The sequence below is a fragment of the Carex rostrata genome, chromosome 10 (assembly GCF_964058835.1).
Source record: "Carex rostrata chromosome 10, lpCarRost1.2, whole genome shotgun sequence".
In the NCBI taxonomy this organism is placed as follows: Eukaryota; Viridiplantae; Streptophyta; class Magnoliopsida; order Poales; family Cyperaceae; genus Carex; species Carex rostrata.
Window position 1 is genome coordinate 1,606,854 of NC_135927.1, and position 14,445 is coordinate 1,621,298.

Consider the following 14,445-nt stretch of genomic DNA (forward strand, 5'->3'; position numbering starts at 1 on the left):
ATAATATAATTAATTATTTGATATTGATATTTCATTTTGAAGTCATTTTGACTTTTGAATTTTTTTATACAATCATGCATGATGCATCAATGACTTGTGTCATATAATAATATACATAGGACTTGAACCCTTGTTGTGTGGGGTTGTGAAGGAACAAATACGAACATCAGCATTTGGTCGATCGGAACCGTTAAAATGAAAGAATGTCATATTAATTTCACCATTATAAAATTTGATACAATTCAGGATTTGTTTACTAGTTCATCAAAGCAAAACAATATAGCAACATCGCACGGTCGTAAATAGTTTACGTTGGATCAAAACTTACAGTTGTCGGGCCTTCGGCACTTTTACGTTATTAATGTTCCATGTTATATCTTGACCATTTTAAAAATTATTACATGTCATTTAATTACAGACCCACCGTTGGATGATCATGTAGAAATGAACGGTCTGCATTTCATTTAACAATTTGATGCCATTAATAATAATAAAATTGTACAAAATTGATCATAGTAGAGTTGATTTGGCCATACAAACACAAATAAATAATTTTTATATTTTTCACATTTTTCTTAATATTTATCCGTGTACATGCATTACCAAACAAAAAAAGAAAATAAATGGTAGCCATTTGATGGTTGATAGACCATCAATATGAGTGGGGTTTACCTCAGTGATTCTTCTTATATATAGTATCAGGATCGGTTTTTTATAAAAAACCGATCCTAATACTAATTTTTTTTGGCATAACCAATTACTTTGAAAAAAAAATTAGTATCAGGATCGGTTTTTTATAAAAAACCGATCCTGATACTATTTTTTTTTCAAAGTTGGTTCTGCAAAAAAAAAAAAAATCAGGATCGGTTTTTTATAAAAAAACTGATCCTGATACTATTAGGATCATTTTTTTATAAACAACCGATCCTGATACTATTAGGATCGGTTTTTTTATAAACAACCGATCCTAATACTATTTTTTTTTCAAAGTTGGTAAAAAAAAATAGTATCAGGATCGGTTTTTTATAAACAACCTATCCTAATGATAACTCCCTATATAACCTGCTTAGGGTTCTTCTTATTTTCATTTCGCGCCTCTCATTTTCAACTTAGCGTCTCTCTCTCTGTGTCTCCGTATCTCCCTCTCAAATCCTCAGTACTCTTTGTCTCTCTCTGTCTGTCTCCGTCTCTCCCTCTCCTCCGTGTCTCTCTTCCTCTCAAAGCCGAGCCTCTCGCACCTCCAGCTCAAATGTGTCAGTTTTTAATTTTTTTTTATTGTTTCAAAAATTAATTAATGGTGTTTGTATATTGTTTTACAGTCTTGAGGACATCTCGCTTAAGTTACTTAATCATCTGGCCGATCAACTATCATGGTATTAGTTTTATCTAATTTTCTCATTATTATACTTTTAAAACACATTTTTTTGTATTTTTTATTGGAAAATATTTTTCCATTTAATTGTTACCTTTGTTTTTGTTTTTAGGGTCTTTTTAAATCTCAAGTGATGTGATTGCAAAAGAGGTAATTATTGATTTTTTTATTGTTGTGCTTTACATTAATTGCATAAATGTGTGTTAATTGAAGAAATAGCCCAATTAGTCACTTGTATGTTTGTTAATTAATTTTTTTTGGATTTAAATTTCTTGTTATAATATGTAATGCTTCACAAAATGTTGCTTCTTGAAAAAAAAAAATTAGGATCGGTTTTTTGAAACAACCGATCCTAATACTTTTTTTTTTCAAAGATTGTTCTGCAAAAAAATAAAATAATAATAGTATCAGGATCGTTTGTTTATAAACAACCTATCCTGATACTATTTTTTTTTTTTGCAGAACCATGTTTGAAAAAAAAAAGTATTAGGATCGGTTGATAGTTTGATAGTTTCTATTTGGATCGGTTATTTAACCAATCCAGATTATTGTAGTATCAGTATCGCCTTCATCAGGATCGGTTGTATTCCGATACTAATATGCGTATACAACCGATCCTGATTCCATATTTTCCACTAGTGAGAACTGGACGTAAAAAAGGAACCGAATCTCCTGCCCCCCGGGGTGTAGGAAATTCCTGCCCCCAGAGTCATTGCGGGGTGGGACCAGTTACTGTTAAAGGGTTTAATTATTGTTACTGTTTTTAAATTTGGGCCCACCCGCAGTGACTCTGGGGGGCAGGAATTTCCTGCCCCCAGGAGGACAGACGATTCGGTCCCCGTAAAAAAATATAAATAGATATCAGTGAGAAATATCATGTTTGACCAACCTGGCAAGATTTGTGACTATGAATGGGCCACACTATTAATATTTGGATCTAATTGTTTTGCAACTTTAAGACAGTAGTAGGGGTGGCAACGAATCAAACCGAACCAAACTTATCCTAGGTTTGAGTTTGGTTTGAATTAATTTCGAACCGAACCTGGTTTGATTCGTTTCGAACTGAACCCATTTCGAATCGAATTAATTGCGAACTACACATTTTTCGAATCGAACCCGAATCAAATCACGAACTAAATTATTTTTTAGCAGCCCTAGTTATACCGGTAGTTTATACATTAATTTTTTCTCGCGGGACAAAATTCACATGGCTTCCTTTTACCGGTATGAACTATGAAATGAGTGTTTTTAAGTTAAAAAATTGTTCGTGAAAAAATACATCAGAGACGGTTTTCCTGGTATGAACTATGAGAGACGACCGAAGAGAGAGGAGAGACAGTCATCTAGGCCGGAGGGAGGAGTGACAGCCTGAGAGACAGCCAGTCGCCGAGAGCGTCGGCTAGATTTTAGAGCTGGAGGGAGAGTGAGTTAGGGAGAGGTGGAGAGAGAACTAAGTTATTGAGATTTGAGAGCGAGGGAGTGTCAGCTAAGTTAAATTATGACTCTCTATCTTGGATTTTAATTTCATCAGATAAATGGACGGCCGATGTTATTATGAGATTCGAACCATAAAAGTAACCGAACCCATTTCGATCGGACCAGGCTAGGTTTGAGTTTGGTTTGAATTAATTTCGAACCGAACCTGGTTTGGTTCGTTTCAATTTGAACCCATTTCGAATCGAATTAAACTCGAATCAAACCCGAATCAAACCCGAATCGAATCACGAACTACGAATTTTTTTGCCAGCCCTAGACAGTAGACAGAAAAATATATTATACGGTATTTTTTTATATAATTTTTACGTATTATTAAATAATAAATTATGCATTGCAAAAATATAAATATTCTAGCCCAGAAATGAAACGATTAATACAAATAGACCCATAAAACAAGAGAGCCCAAAAACTGAATTTTAGCCCAGAGAAAGCCCAAAATCTTAATTTAGGCCCAGTGAGGAAAACTATTACTACTAGGGCATGAGGTCGATTTTAATATAGACCCGGTGTTAGTACAGCATCCTCTCTTCTAAATTCTTTCCCCTTCTAAATTAATTCATTTCTTTTACCATCGCATTCGAATCGTAAATCGACGACCGCCTCTCTCTCTCTCTCCTAGGTTTTCTCTCAAATCTCTTTTTCTATTGATTGATTGATTGATTTGTGTGATCTAATACTTACAAGTTTTGTTTTGACCTAACAGAGTTCCAGAGATAGAGAAGATGTCAAAGGTTTTTGTTGGAAATTTGGATGACAGAGTTCAAGAGAAGCATTTAGAAGATGAATTTGGTCAATTTGGTCCTATCAGAAGGTAACCCGATTTCAATTTTTCTTCAATTTTTCAATTTGGTTAATCAATTTGGTACTTAAAGAAAGATTCAATCTTTTTTTAGTGTGTGGGTTGCTAGAAGGCCTCCTGGATATGCATTTATTGAATTTGAAGATAAGAGAGATGCAATGGATGCCATTCGTGGGATCGATGGCAAGAATGGATGGAGGGTAGAGTTGTCCCACAGTTCAAAAGGTGATGGTGAAGGGAAAGATTATGGCCGTGGTGGGCGTGACCGTTCGCGTGGTGGTGGTGGTGGTGGTGGTGGGCCAGGTGACAAGAAGTGCTTTGAGTGTGGCGAACCGGGTCACTTTGCAAGGGAATGTAGACTGCGTGTGGGGTCCGGTCATGGTGGTGGTGGTGGCCGACGCCGAAGCCCTAGTCCCCGCTATAACAGACCTAGCCCTACTTACAGCCGCAGGTATGGTTCTGTTATTCCAATTTTTACATCCTTTTTTTACTGTTAAATTAGGCTGAATTGGGAGCTTAATATGATCTCCATATGAAAATTGTACTTGGAGGCCAAATTTTACATTTTTTAGAATTTTTTTTACTATTTGTTTAGTCTGAATTGGGACCTTAATTGCAGGAGCCGCAGTCCGAAAGGGCGCCACAGCCGCTCACCTAGGCGTGCCCGTAGCCGCAGCCGCTCTCCGGCTCCGTACCGCCGTGACTCTCCTGTTTACACCACTAATGGCAACTGGTATACCTATGCCTATCATTTATTTACTTATTACGGGTACACCAATTATTACTGGTATACCTATACCTTTCTGTGATGTTTTCTTCATGTTTCATCGATCAAATCTCTCTAGTCATATTCAGGGGCGAAACCATAAAATTGAGATGGGTGGCTTGATAAATAAATGTTATGTAATTTCATTTTATGAGGGGGGTAATAGTATATTTTTTTTTATAAAAATAAAAAAATTTAAAGGACAACTGAAAACTTGCAATTCATCCAAAGAGATAACAAAACTATGTACATATATATATTTTTTCAATGGGAAATCTGACTGTTATGGATTTATGTTGTTATATTTTTTGTTTTATTGGTAAGTTTTGTTTCATATGTAGGGATCGGCGCAGGAGGAGCAGGAGCTAAGTTGAGTCAAGCAGAGATCAATCAGAAGTACTTTTTAAGTTTTTTGTGGGGAGATAAATAGTGTTGACTTGTCTAAGAACACCTCTTCTCTCTCATCTTTCTCTCTCTACCTCTGTCCTCGGCTTGCAGTGTATCTCGCTCGCTTTTGAGGGAGGTTATTTAACTTTATTTTCACTATTACACTGGTATCGTAGGTTTGTTCTATCTTTTGCTTGTTTGAATTATTACTACCTTAGTGTTAGTAAGTTATCTCACTGAATTGCGTCTTTTTTTTTTCTTTTATTTGATTTTTGAAGTGTGCTTTGCTCAAAAAAGGTGAAAGGGCACAGCTACAGTGTTCACCTGCTTTCTCGCAACTCAACTCCTTTCTCTACTTGCTTTACAAATCTTTCCCGAAACTGAACCTATCTTGACCCCAAAAGAAAAATTGGGGGAATTTCATGTATACCCCTCAAAAACCTCAAAATTACATATTCCCCCCTCTTAAGTGCCTTGGTTCGGCTAGCTTTGATTTGAGAAAGAATATGCAACTGGTACAGTTCCATGTCTGGAGACTGCACTTCTCTCTCTGTGCACTGTTCTGAGTTGCTCCTGTTGAAACATTTGTGAGGTGGTCTCTCCTTGTTTTGAAGGTATTTTTGAGAGGTCAACCTGTATTGATTTGCTTTCTGAAATTATTGTTTTCTTATAGAGTGAGGCTATGGTAATATGCATATTACGGATTTGAAAGTTCAAAAAGTCAATCCGAACCGTTAAACATGATCTCCATATGAAATTGTACTTGCATATCAAATTTTACATTTTTTAAGAATTTGTTAATTATTTATTTAGATAGGTAGAAAATCACTGCTTTTGGATGGTCCTCAATTTTCAAATCAAGTGATTTTCTATCTTATAAAAAAAGTAAAAAAATGTAAAATTTGGCTTGAAAGTACATTTTCATATGAAGATCATGTTCAACTGTTTAGATTTTGAACTTTAAAAACGGAGATATGAGCTCATAGCACAGACCATTGTGTAATATGCATATTACCATAGCCTCACTCATTCTTATATGACAAATAAGTAAGAAACACCTGACTTCATGCCAGTGAAGACTTTTGGAAATTGGGATTATGATATGACTTCTATCACATTGGTATATGTTAGAAATGCTAGTTTGGATTGACTGAAAATGGTTTGTTTTGGTGTACTAACCATTGTGTGGGTGGGTGGTGGGGGTTCCTTTAATACTGTTGAAATGGTGTGAGGCCATGAGAAGCATTTTTTTTCTTTTTTTGTTAAAAAACTTTTGAGAAAGAATTGGCTTGTGCCATTATCTTGACATAAAATAAAAGGTTTTATACTATGCAAGATTGCCTTTGTTCTTTGTTTTGTATCTAGTTTTGATTTTCTTTTGTTATTTGGGAAACTTGTGTCGGGTTCTGTTAGGTTGTTGCCATGAAATCTCTGGTTTATTAAATTGTTGTTTTTAGTGTGATTTCATTTCATTTGAAATGGTGAGCTGGTACAATACCAGTCTAAGTTTCTTCATTTATAATAATATCTATAATATCATTATAATTTTTGCAAGGTAAAGTTGCCCCCAATACTTACTACTGAAGTAGAAACACTCTGAACTTAACATTGCAAGTGATATTTTCAAAAATATAATGATTTTCTTGTATAATATTATTTCTTTAGTAAACGAGAACATAGACAAGTTAATTATAATATCCTTTCATTTTGTAATATGAATGTAGAAACTGGTAGCAAACCTACCTATTATGAGTGTTATAAAAAAATGCAAATATTATTGTTGAATGAAATTTATGATGTTCTATGACAGAAATTCCATTTGGAACTTGTAAAAATGAGAACAGGGTTTGTTTCCTTCCTATGAGAAATTATACATGTTATCTTACAACTTTTATAAAGTGATCTGATCAGTTCATTCACTTGTACAAGAAAAGATAGTATATAAGTTACTTTTGCAACTTCTCAATGTTTCTAGTTGAAAATATTTTATGAGAACTTTTCAACACTCCTTAATTAATACTGTGATTAATTTGGAAAATCCAAGTTTAATTTTAGCTTCTAATTTTTGATCTAGCTAGTAACAAAAAAATCCCAAAAAAAAAGCTTAAAAATACTATTGCATCAAGATCCGTACTATCTATGTCAATACTCGTGCAAATTGGATGAGAGTAGGGGTTTAGAACTGGGGTATTCAAGACAATTCGAACAGTTTTGTTGAAATCTTTCATACAAAAAATTAATTAATTTATAGATATTGTTTGCTTTAAGTTTAGTAGCTAACAAAATAGTTTATTTTAAGTCCAACACCTATAAACAAAAATAATGAAAATATGTTAAATTTTCCAAATTAATATCAAATATGATATCTATGTAAGAAGTCATGGGTTCAAAATCTATTGAATAGGTGTATTAAATAGTTAGGTGATTTTTGATCTCCCATCTTAACTAACAGAAAAATGTTACTTTCTAATTAATATAATATGAAGAATCATATCTCAGTATGTACAAAATATATAGATAAAATAATATACACAAATAAATACTGTAAATACTAAATAGAGATTCTTTTAATGTTCAATGAAAACTAAAAAGCAAAAACCCTAGTTACTAGTTTTAATCAATGCAAATCCCAAATTCCGGTTTTTCGCTTCATACAGCGCACGAATGAAATGCAGTACTGTTTTAATCCTATACTCCATATTCTGCATGAAGCCGAAACTGCTCCGTTAAAATTGAACGCGTCGTTCTAAAGTCGAACAAAAGAATCAACCAAACCAAATCAGCAAAAGATTCAATCAATCGATCTCACCTCCTCCTCTCTCCGCCTCCGCCGCCGCCATCGCCGATTTCTAATCGCCTCTCATCCTCCTCCCCCTCCCCCTCACTACGCGTCGTTAAGGTTTGATCTCAGCTCCCGTCTCCTGCCCTTTCTTCTAAATCACGACTCGTTAGGGTTTTGGATTTGATCTCCGATTTTTGGATTTGATTTGCAGATGGCAATAAGAGGAGGTGGCATGAATATGAATATGAATAGTACAGTGTATGTATACAACTTGCCAACTGGTACCGATGAGGAAATGTTAGCAGAGCATTTTGGTACCATAGGGTTGTTAAAGGTATGCTTCTCTTCAGGTAACAATCAAACTCCATCAAATTTCTCTTTTCACTTAAATTCCCATTTGAAAAGCACCAGAATTGAACCAGAATACTGCAATTTTGCAAAAAAAAAAAAACTCGCTGAACTGTACCAGAAACTACCAGAACTGGAAATTTGTTTGACAAATTACTATGCTGGTATGGACTGGTACCAATTTCAGTTCTGGTACGTACAAGCATGAGACCCGATATGCTTAGTAAAATATAGTAATGTTTCTCTCAGTTTTCATGCAAATTGAAGGTATTAAATCCATATGCAATTCGTAGTAAAGTTGTTTCATTTTTCTATTGTCTTTTGCATTGAAATTTGTCAGAAAGATAAAAGGACAGGTCGGCCGAAGATATGGTTATACAAAGACAAAGTGACTGACGAACCAAAGGGAGATGCAACAGTGACATATGAGGACCCACATGCTGCCATGGCAGCCGTTGATTGGTTCAACAACAAGGAGTTCCATGGGAGTTTTATCGGGGTGCAAATTGCGGAGACAAAAAACAAAGACACCGGTTTTAGTGATGTTGTTGCACTTGCGCCTGCGCCCCCAATTAATATCATAGAAACTGATTTTGTTGCGACAGCGGATCTGGATGATGCCGTTGGTGGTGGTGCGGGTCGAGGGAGAGGCCGTGGTGATGCTCAGGGAAAACCGTGGCAACAAGACGGAGACTGGCAATGTCCCAATACAAGGTCTGTGCTGATCGGTGAGCAATTCTTTCTTTCTTTATTAATTTTTTTTTACCAATTAGACATGAAATTTGTAGTCCATGTTTGGTTGAATTCATCTTAAAGGGGTCCCCTGCATTCCATCGACAGCTGTGGTAACAAAATAATATGAAATAGACAATTTTTCTGTGCAAATCCTATGGCTACTTTTATGAAATAGATATTTTTGTTTTGAAATGTGTTTTATGACAGCTGTGGTAATGTGAACTTTGCATTTCGTGGAGTGTGCAACCGTTGTGGGGCCGCTCGGCCAGCTGGAGCTGGTGGAGGCAGTGGCGGCAGAGGAAGAGGCCGTGGAAATGGTGGTCCCGACCGTGCTGCTGCTGTTACTGGGCCTCCCGGGCTTTTTGGCCCAAATGATTGGGCCTGTCCAATGTAACCATTTATTTAATTTTCTTTTCACTTTCCTTCTGTTTATATGTACTCATGTTATTTTTTTAATGCAAATTATTTCAGGTGTGCGAATATAAACTGGGCAAAGCGCACAAAATGTAATATCTGTAACACCAACAAGCCAGGTCACAATGAAGGCGGCGCCAGGTCAGCATTTTTTAGTTTGAAAAAAAAAATGAAAAGTTTTAAATAAAGTTTTTATCTTTTTAACTTCTGTGTGGGACCAGGGTTGGCCGTGGAGGCGGTTATAAAGAGCTTGATGAAGAGGAACTAGAAGAAACAAAGCGTCGACGTAGGGAGGCTGAAGAAGTACATTCTATTCTGTTTTAAATTTGCATTAAATGCTAAAGCAGTTGTTTTAACACATGAATCCAACTCAATTAAGAGATATTCTTGATATTACTGGTGTGGTTAGTATACTTTACGCAGGTTTAGGGTTATTTCATGTATACCCTTCAAAAACTTTGAAATTACATATCCCCCCTCTAAAATTCATAATATCATATTTATCCTTCCAAATTTCAAAAACTCACATTGTCTTTTCTATTAAAAACTCATTTTAAATTTATAAAGTACCCATTTAACCCTTTATTAAGAAAAATATTAAATATGAAGAGCAAGTTTTCTTCTAATTGGTCGGTTTCTGATGGCAAATGGGTCATTTCTGTACTTTTTGCAGGTTAGAATAGTAGCTGTTAAAAATATATATATATATATATATATATATATATATATATACTGAGATATTATTTGTACTTGGCATCTTTTGGATATAGGATGATGGAGAGATGTATGATGAGTTTGGAAACCTAAAGAAGAAATTTCGAGCCAAGGCACAACAACCAGAGGCCATGGGGCAATCCATCCCTGGATCAGGCCGTGCCGGATGGGAAGCTGAAGTTATAGGTATTTATTTATTATTTTCCTCCATAAACAGTAAAAGAATAAGATTTGAGTGAGGCTATGGTACTATGCATAGTGCATAATGGTTCGTACTATGATAAATCTCTCCATTTTCAAAATCTAAACAATCGATCTGAACCGTTCAACATGATTTCCATACAAAAATGTACTTTTTTTTAAGGTTGAAAATCATTTGATCGAAAGATTGTAGACTATTAGAAGCAGTGATTCTAGACTCTTATTCCCCCTTTATTTACTGATTGTTGGGTTGTATCAGGGAAAGATGTGAGAGAGAGAAGCAAGGAGCGAGGCAAGGAAAGAGAAAGGGAGAGAGAGAGGCATAGAAGCCGAAGCCGAAGCCGAGAGAGAGAGAGAGAAAGAGGGAGAGAGAGAGACAGAGACCGTGATTATGACCGAGACAGAAGCCGTGATTATGACCGTGATCGCTACAGAGATCGCTAGTAATTAGTTATAAGTTTAATTTTGCAATGTGTTGCTTCAATTTTAATTTTTCTAGTTGCTACTTTTTCTTTCTTTATTTTTGTGGACATTATGTGCTTTGATGGATGTTATGACCTTTTATTATTTGTGATGTTATTTGGATTACATGCGTTTTGTATGCTTTTTATTATTTATTCCTCTATTTTTTTAAATATTGGGGGAATTTCACGTATACCCCTCAAAACCTTCAAAATTACATATTTTCCCCTCTACATTTTGTAATTATGAATTTCCTGCGCTAAACTTAAAAAACTCATAAATTTATCCATTTGTGTCTTTTATATTAAAACTCATCCTAAATTTTTAAGATACCTCTTTTACCCTTAATTAAATGCATAAAACATCCATCAGACTTAAATTATATTTGAATCACGAAGGGTTCCTTTACTAACCAAACTGCTTTAAGATATGTGTACGCTAGATCAACACGAATCTTGAGGCGAACAAACACATATCTTGAAGCGATGTGCACATATGTTAATGCAGTGCATGCGGATCAAAATTGCTTTAAGATCTGTGCACGCTAGATCAATACGAATCTTGAAGCAAACACACAATAGTCTTACTGCAATGCACATAGATCAGACGGTAGATGAACCCTCCAGATTCAAAATTGATTTTGATGGGATGTTTTATACTTTTAAAGAAGGGAAAATAAATATTTTATAAATTTAGAATGAGTTTTAATATAAAAGACAATAAAATGGGTAAATATGTGAGTTTTTGAAATTTAGAGGGGAAATACATAATTTTGAAGTTTTTGAGGGATATACATGAAATTCCCCCATAATTATAATTAGACTGCAAGGTGGAATCTGACTGGGCTTGAAAGATTTTATCACTTGTGCTTATCTTTCAGAATCCTATATAGATAAGCACAAAGTAAATTATAATACAATTCTCAAGCAATTTCAATGGTCCTTCCTACGTACTATTGTTGGTTAGTAAAACCTTTTACTCTCTCAATTAATTGCTTTTTGTTTTACTAATTAGCATTATTGGTCAGCAATGTTAATTAAGCCCTCATCTCTCTCTCTCTCTCTCTCACACACACACACCCCTCTCCTGCTCTCTCACTAGGTAAAGTGGTATAATTCCTTTTTTCTCTTTCTATGATTTGTTTGATTTTGCATAAAATAGCAATCAATGGCTCTGGAAACTGTCTTCTTCTGGTATTTTATGAAATTGAGATTTGTTCCTTGTTATGTGAAATTTATGAAATTGGAAATTTGTTGTTCATGCTATATGAGATCTGGGGCATGATCCAAATTATACAATTTTGGGTTCTTACTGAAACACTATAACTGAGCATAGATTGTGTTTCAAATCAGCTCTAAAACTATTTGCTTAGTCTGGCCTCATAATTTCTGACCAATTTTGTACTGGCATTACTGGTATTACTAAAACCCTGCTACATAAAAAAGGTTATGCAAATGTCAATTTGCTTATTGTATAGTTGGTGTGAAAAGCAACTAAAAGAAGAAGAAAAAAAAGCTATAACTTGTTAGATGAGCTTATTGTTGTACTTGCAACACTTGAGATCATCTTTTTTTTTTAATTAAGATAGTTTCATCTTAATTCTTGCATTTGTGAAGGTGAAAGATGATGAATAGTGAGGAGAATGATGGCATTGATAGGATCAGTAGCTTGCCTGATGAAACTCGCACGCATATTCTATCTTTTCTTAGTACAAGAGAGGCTGTGCAGACATGCATTCTGTCTAAAAGATGGATAAACACATGGGCTTTTGTGACCGATCTGAAATTTGACATTAAAGAGTTCGGGTTGCCGCCAAAGATTGTTGATGGTAAAATGGCTAAAGAATTTGTAACCAAATTCCAATTACTTGTGAGAAGTGTGTTGGAGAAACGAGAGACATCGTGTGTTAACAGATTTCAACTTAGTTTGGATTCTCTGGTTTACTGGCCTCGCACTCAAGCTGTTGCTGATTGTATTGGTGATGTGATGAAGTTGAGCCCTCGAGAGTGCTTAGTCGAAATGGGTTCGTGTGAAAATTTGACTTTAAACACTGATCTCATTTTCACTTGTGCATCATTAATATTTGTCCAGCTGTGTCTCTCTAACAAAGGATCGATTCCTTTGGTAGCTATAAAACCCAACTTTGTAAATCTTCCTCGCCTCAAAACCATTGTACTTTATGATGCTACAATGAGTGATGACTTTTTCAAGAAGCTTTTTTTGGGATGTCCCATGCTTGAAGAAATAGTGCTAGAAAGTTGTTATCTAAAAGACACCATTAAAATATGTTCCAACACTTTGAAGAAATTGGTTCTTCATAAATGTTGTGATGTAAGGGGATTACATATTTCCGCTCCTAATCTCTTGTACTTGGATATGAAAGTCTTTGCTATTGGGGAAATTCTGTTGCTAAATATGCCATCACTAGTTGATGCCTCAAGCTATATTTCTTGTTTGTATGATCAAGGTAAATATCTTACTAGGGGGGCAATTCTGTTGCTAAATATTCCAAATGTTGAAAGTCTACGGCTTCAATTCGTTTACCCAGATAAAAAGGTACTCTCTCTTTGTAATATATTTGAAACAAAAATATGCAATGCTTCTACTTTTTTTTTCTGCAGAAGATAGTTTTAATTAATTTTACCTTTGAAATGAAAATAGCCACAGATTAAGGATTTTTCTAATAGCTCAGTCTTCAACAACTTAAAGCGCCTGGAACTAATAGATTCGGGTTTCTATGACTTTGATCTTCCATCATTTTTCCTTCATCGCTCACCTAAACTACAAGAGCTCACCTTAACCAACATAGATGTAATCTCTCTCTCTCTCTCTCTCTTTTGGTACTGCTACCAGTACTTACTATATTTCCATGCCTAAATTAAGGGAATTCATATCCTCTCAAGTATTGCAGAGGATCACCCTCACTTTACATTTTGAGATTAAGTTTCAATCGGTTTGGAATTCGGGCCACTATAGGGGACAGTATTTTTGGGCTTTGAGATTCGTGCCAAGTTAAAAAGGATGGTCCAGATCTAGTAATTGTAAAAGATTCCCTTGTCAGGTATTGGACAGGATGTGAATTCAAATTAAGGGATGCTGACAAAATCAAAGTCAATTAACAAGATGGTATAAAAACCCAAATTTATCTAATAAAAAAATGACAAGCTTCAAGTATCTATTGTGAATAGATAATACTATAAATGGACTAGATTAGAAAGTTAACAATATAGTAAAGTCCTTGAAGAAGGATATATGATCAATGAAATATATATGTATAAATTGCTTTGTTGCTACTGAAGGTATGGAGGATCAAGGGATGTTTAGACCAACACCCGATAACTCGGGAGGGATTGAGAGATCCATTAGTCCAGCAGGAATTCCTTAAGACGGTTAGAATTGTAGGATTTGAAGATGATAATGAATTTGTTGATTGGCTAATAAAAAAGTTACATGCTCATGTTAAGATTATTGGTGAAATTATTGTTTAAATTATGTTTTTCATCTTGTTTAATGTCAAGATATTTTTGATGTATGACTCAGTTGCACTAATATCTTCTAATATGTAATATTTTTTGGGTGTATGACTCAAATGTATTGATATCATCTAATATGTAACATTTGGAATGTTTTGTTCTTAATTATTACCTCACGCCTTCTCTTCTCTTCCCTTCTCTTCTCTTTTCAGATAACCATTTCGAATCTTTTCAATTCCAAATTTTAGATTCTTGCTCAATTTTCTTCTTCTTCTACTTCTTTTTTGTGGGTTTTCTTGCTGAATTTTTTTTCAAATTAAATTTTGTGAAAAAGGCTTGCTTTCCTTCTAGTTTCTATTGAAATTTGTTGATTCATTGAATTTTTGCCCATAGTTTTGCTCTTTTTGAATCTGATCTGCTCTCAATTGATAAAATTTTGAGTTGATTCATTCACTTTTTTCCAAAGTTTTGTTCTTTATTGAATCAAATTCAAAT

General features: G+C 34.7%; 3 protein-coding genes across 6 annotated transcripts; all 3 read left to right on the forward strand.

Annotated features, from left to right (window-relative positions):
- Positions 1-3,417: 3,417 nt before the first annotated feature.
- On the forward strand, positions 3,418-5,062 carry LOC144560540 (serine/arginine-rich splicing factor RSZ22-like). The gene is made up of 5 exons (XM_078309765.1): positions 3,418-3,488; positions 3,573-3,680; positions 3,763-4,119; positions 4,288-4,401; positions 4,776-5,062. Exons 2-5 carry the CDS (start codon positions 3,592-3,594, stop codon positions 4,801-4,803), a joined length of 588 nt encoding a protein of 195 aa, XP_078165891.1. The 5' UTR covers positions 3,418-3,488; positions 3,573-3,591; the 3' UTR covers positions 4,804-5,062.
- Positions 5,063-7,536: 2,474 nt separating this feature from the next.
- TAF15 (TBP-associated factor 15) lies at positions 7,537-10,603 on the forward strand. Of its 3 annotated transcripts, none has more exons than XM_078309578.1 (8): positions 7,537-7,720; positions 7,815-7,953; positions 8,292-8,665; positions 8,894-9,076; positions 9,158-9,241; positions 9,322-9,403; positions 9,871-10,000; positions 10,275-10,603. In XM_078309578.1, exons 3-8 carry the CDS (start codon positions 8,397-8,399, stop codon positions 10,457-10,459), a joined length of 933 nt encoding a protein of 310 aa, XP_078165704.1. In that variant the 5' UTR covers positions 7,537-7,720; positions 7,815-7,953; positions 8,292-8,396; the 3' UTR covers positions 10,460-10,603. The 3 variants fall into 3 exon arrangements, with proteins under 3 accessions (XP_078165704.1, XP_078165705.1, XP_078165703.1); XM_078309579.1 differs by having other exon boundaries at positions 7,539-7,720; positions 7,815-7,937; XM_078309577.1 differs by having other exon boundaries at positions 7,611-7,714; positions 7,815-7,937.
- Positions 10,604-11,478: 875 nt separating this feature from the next.
- LOC144560393 (F-box/LRR-repeat protein At3g58900-like) lies at positions 11,479-14,124 on the forward strand. 2 transcript variants are annotated; one of them, XM_078309580.1, is made up of 4 exons: positions 11,479-11,578; positions 12,094-13,033; positions 13,139-13,288; positions 13,777-14,124. In XM_078309580.1, the coding sequence occupies exons 2-4, from the start codon at positions 12,101-12,103 to the stop codon at positions 13,963-13,965; spliced, it is 1,272 nt and encodes a 423-aa protein (XP_078165706.1). In that variant the 5' UTR covers positions 11,479-11,578; positions 12,094-12,100; the 3' UTR covers positions 13,966-14,124. The 2 variants fall into 2 exon arrangements, with proteins under 2 accessions (XP_078165706.1, XP_078165707.1); XM_078309581.1 differs by lacking the exon at positions 13,139-13,288.
- The last annotated feature ends 321 nt before the right edge of the window (positions 14,125-14,445 follow it).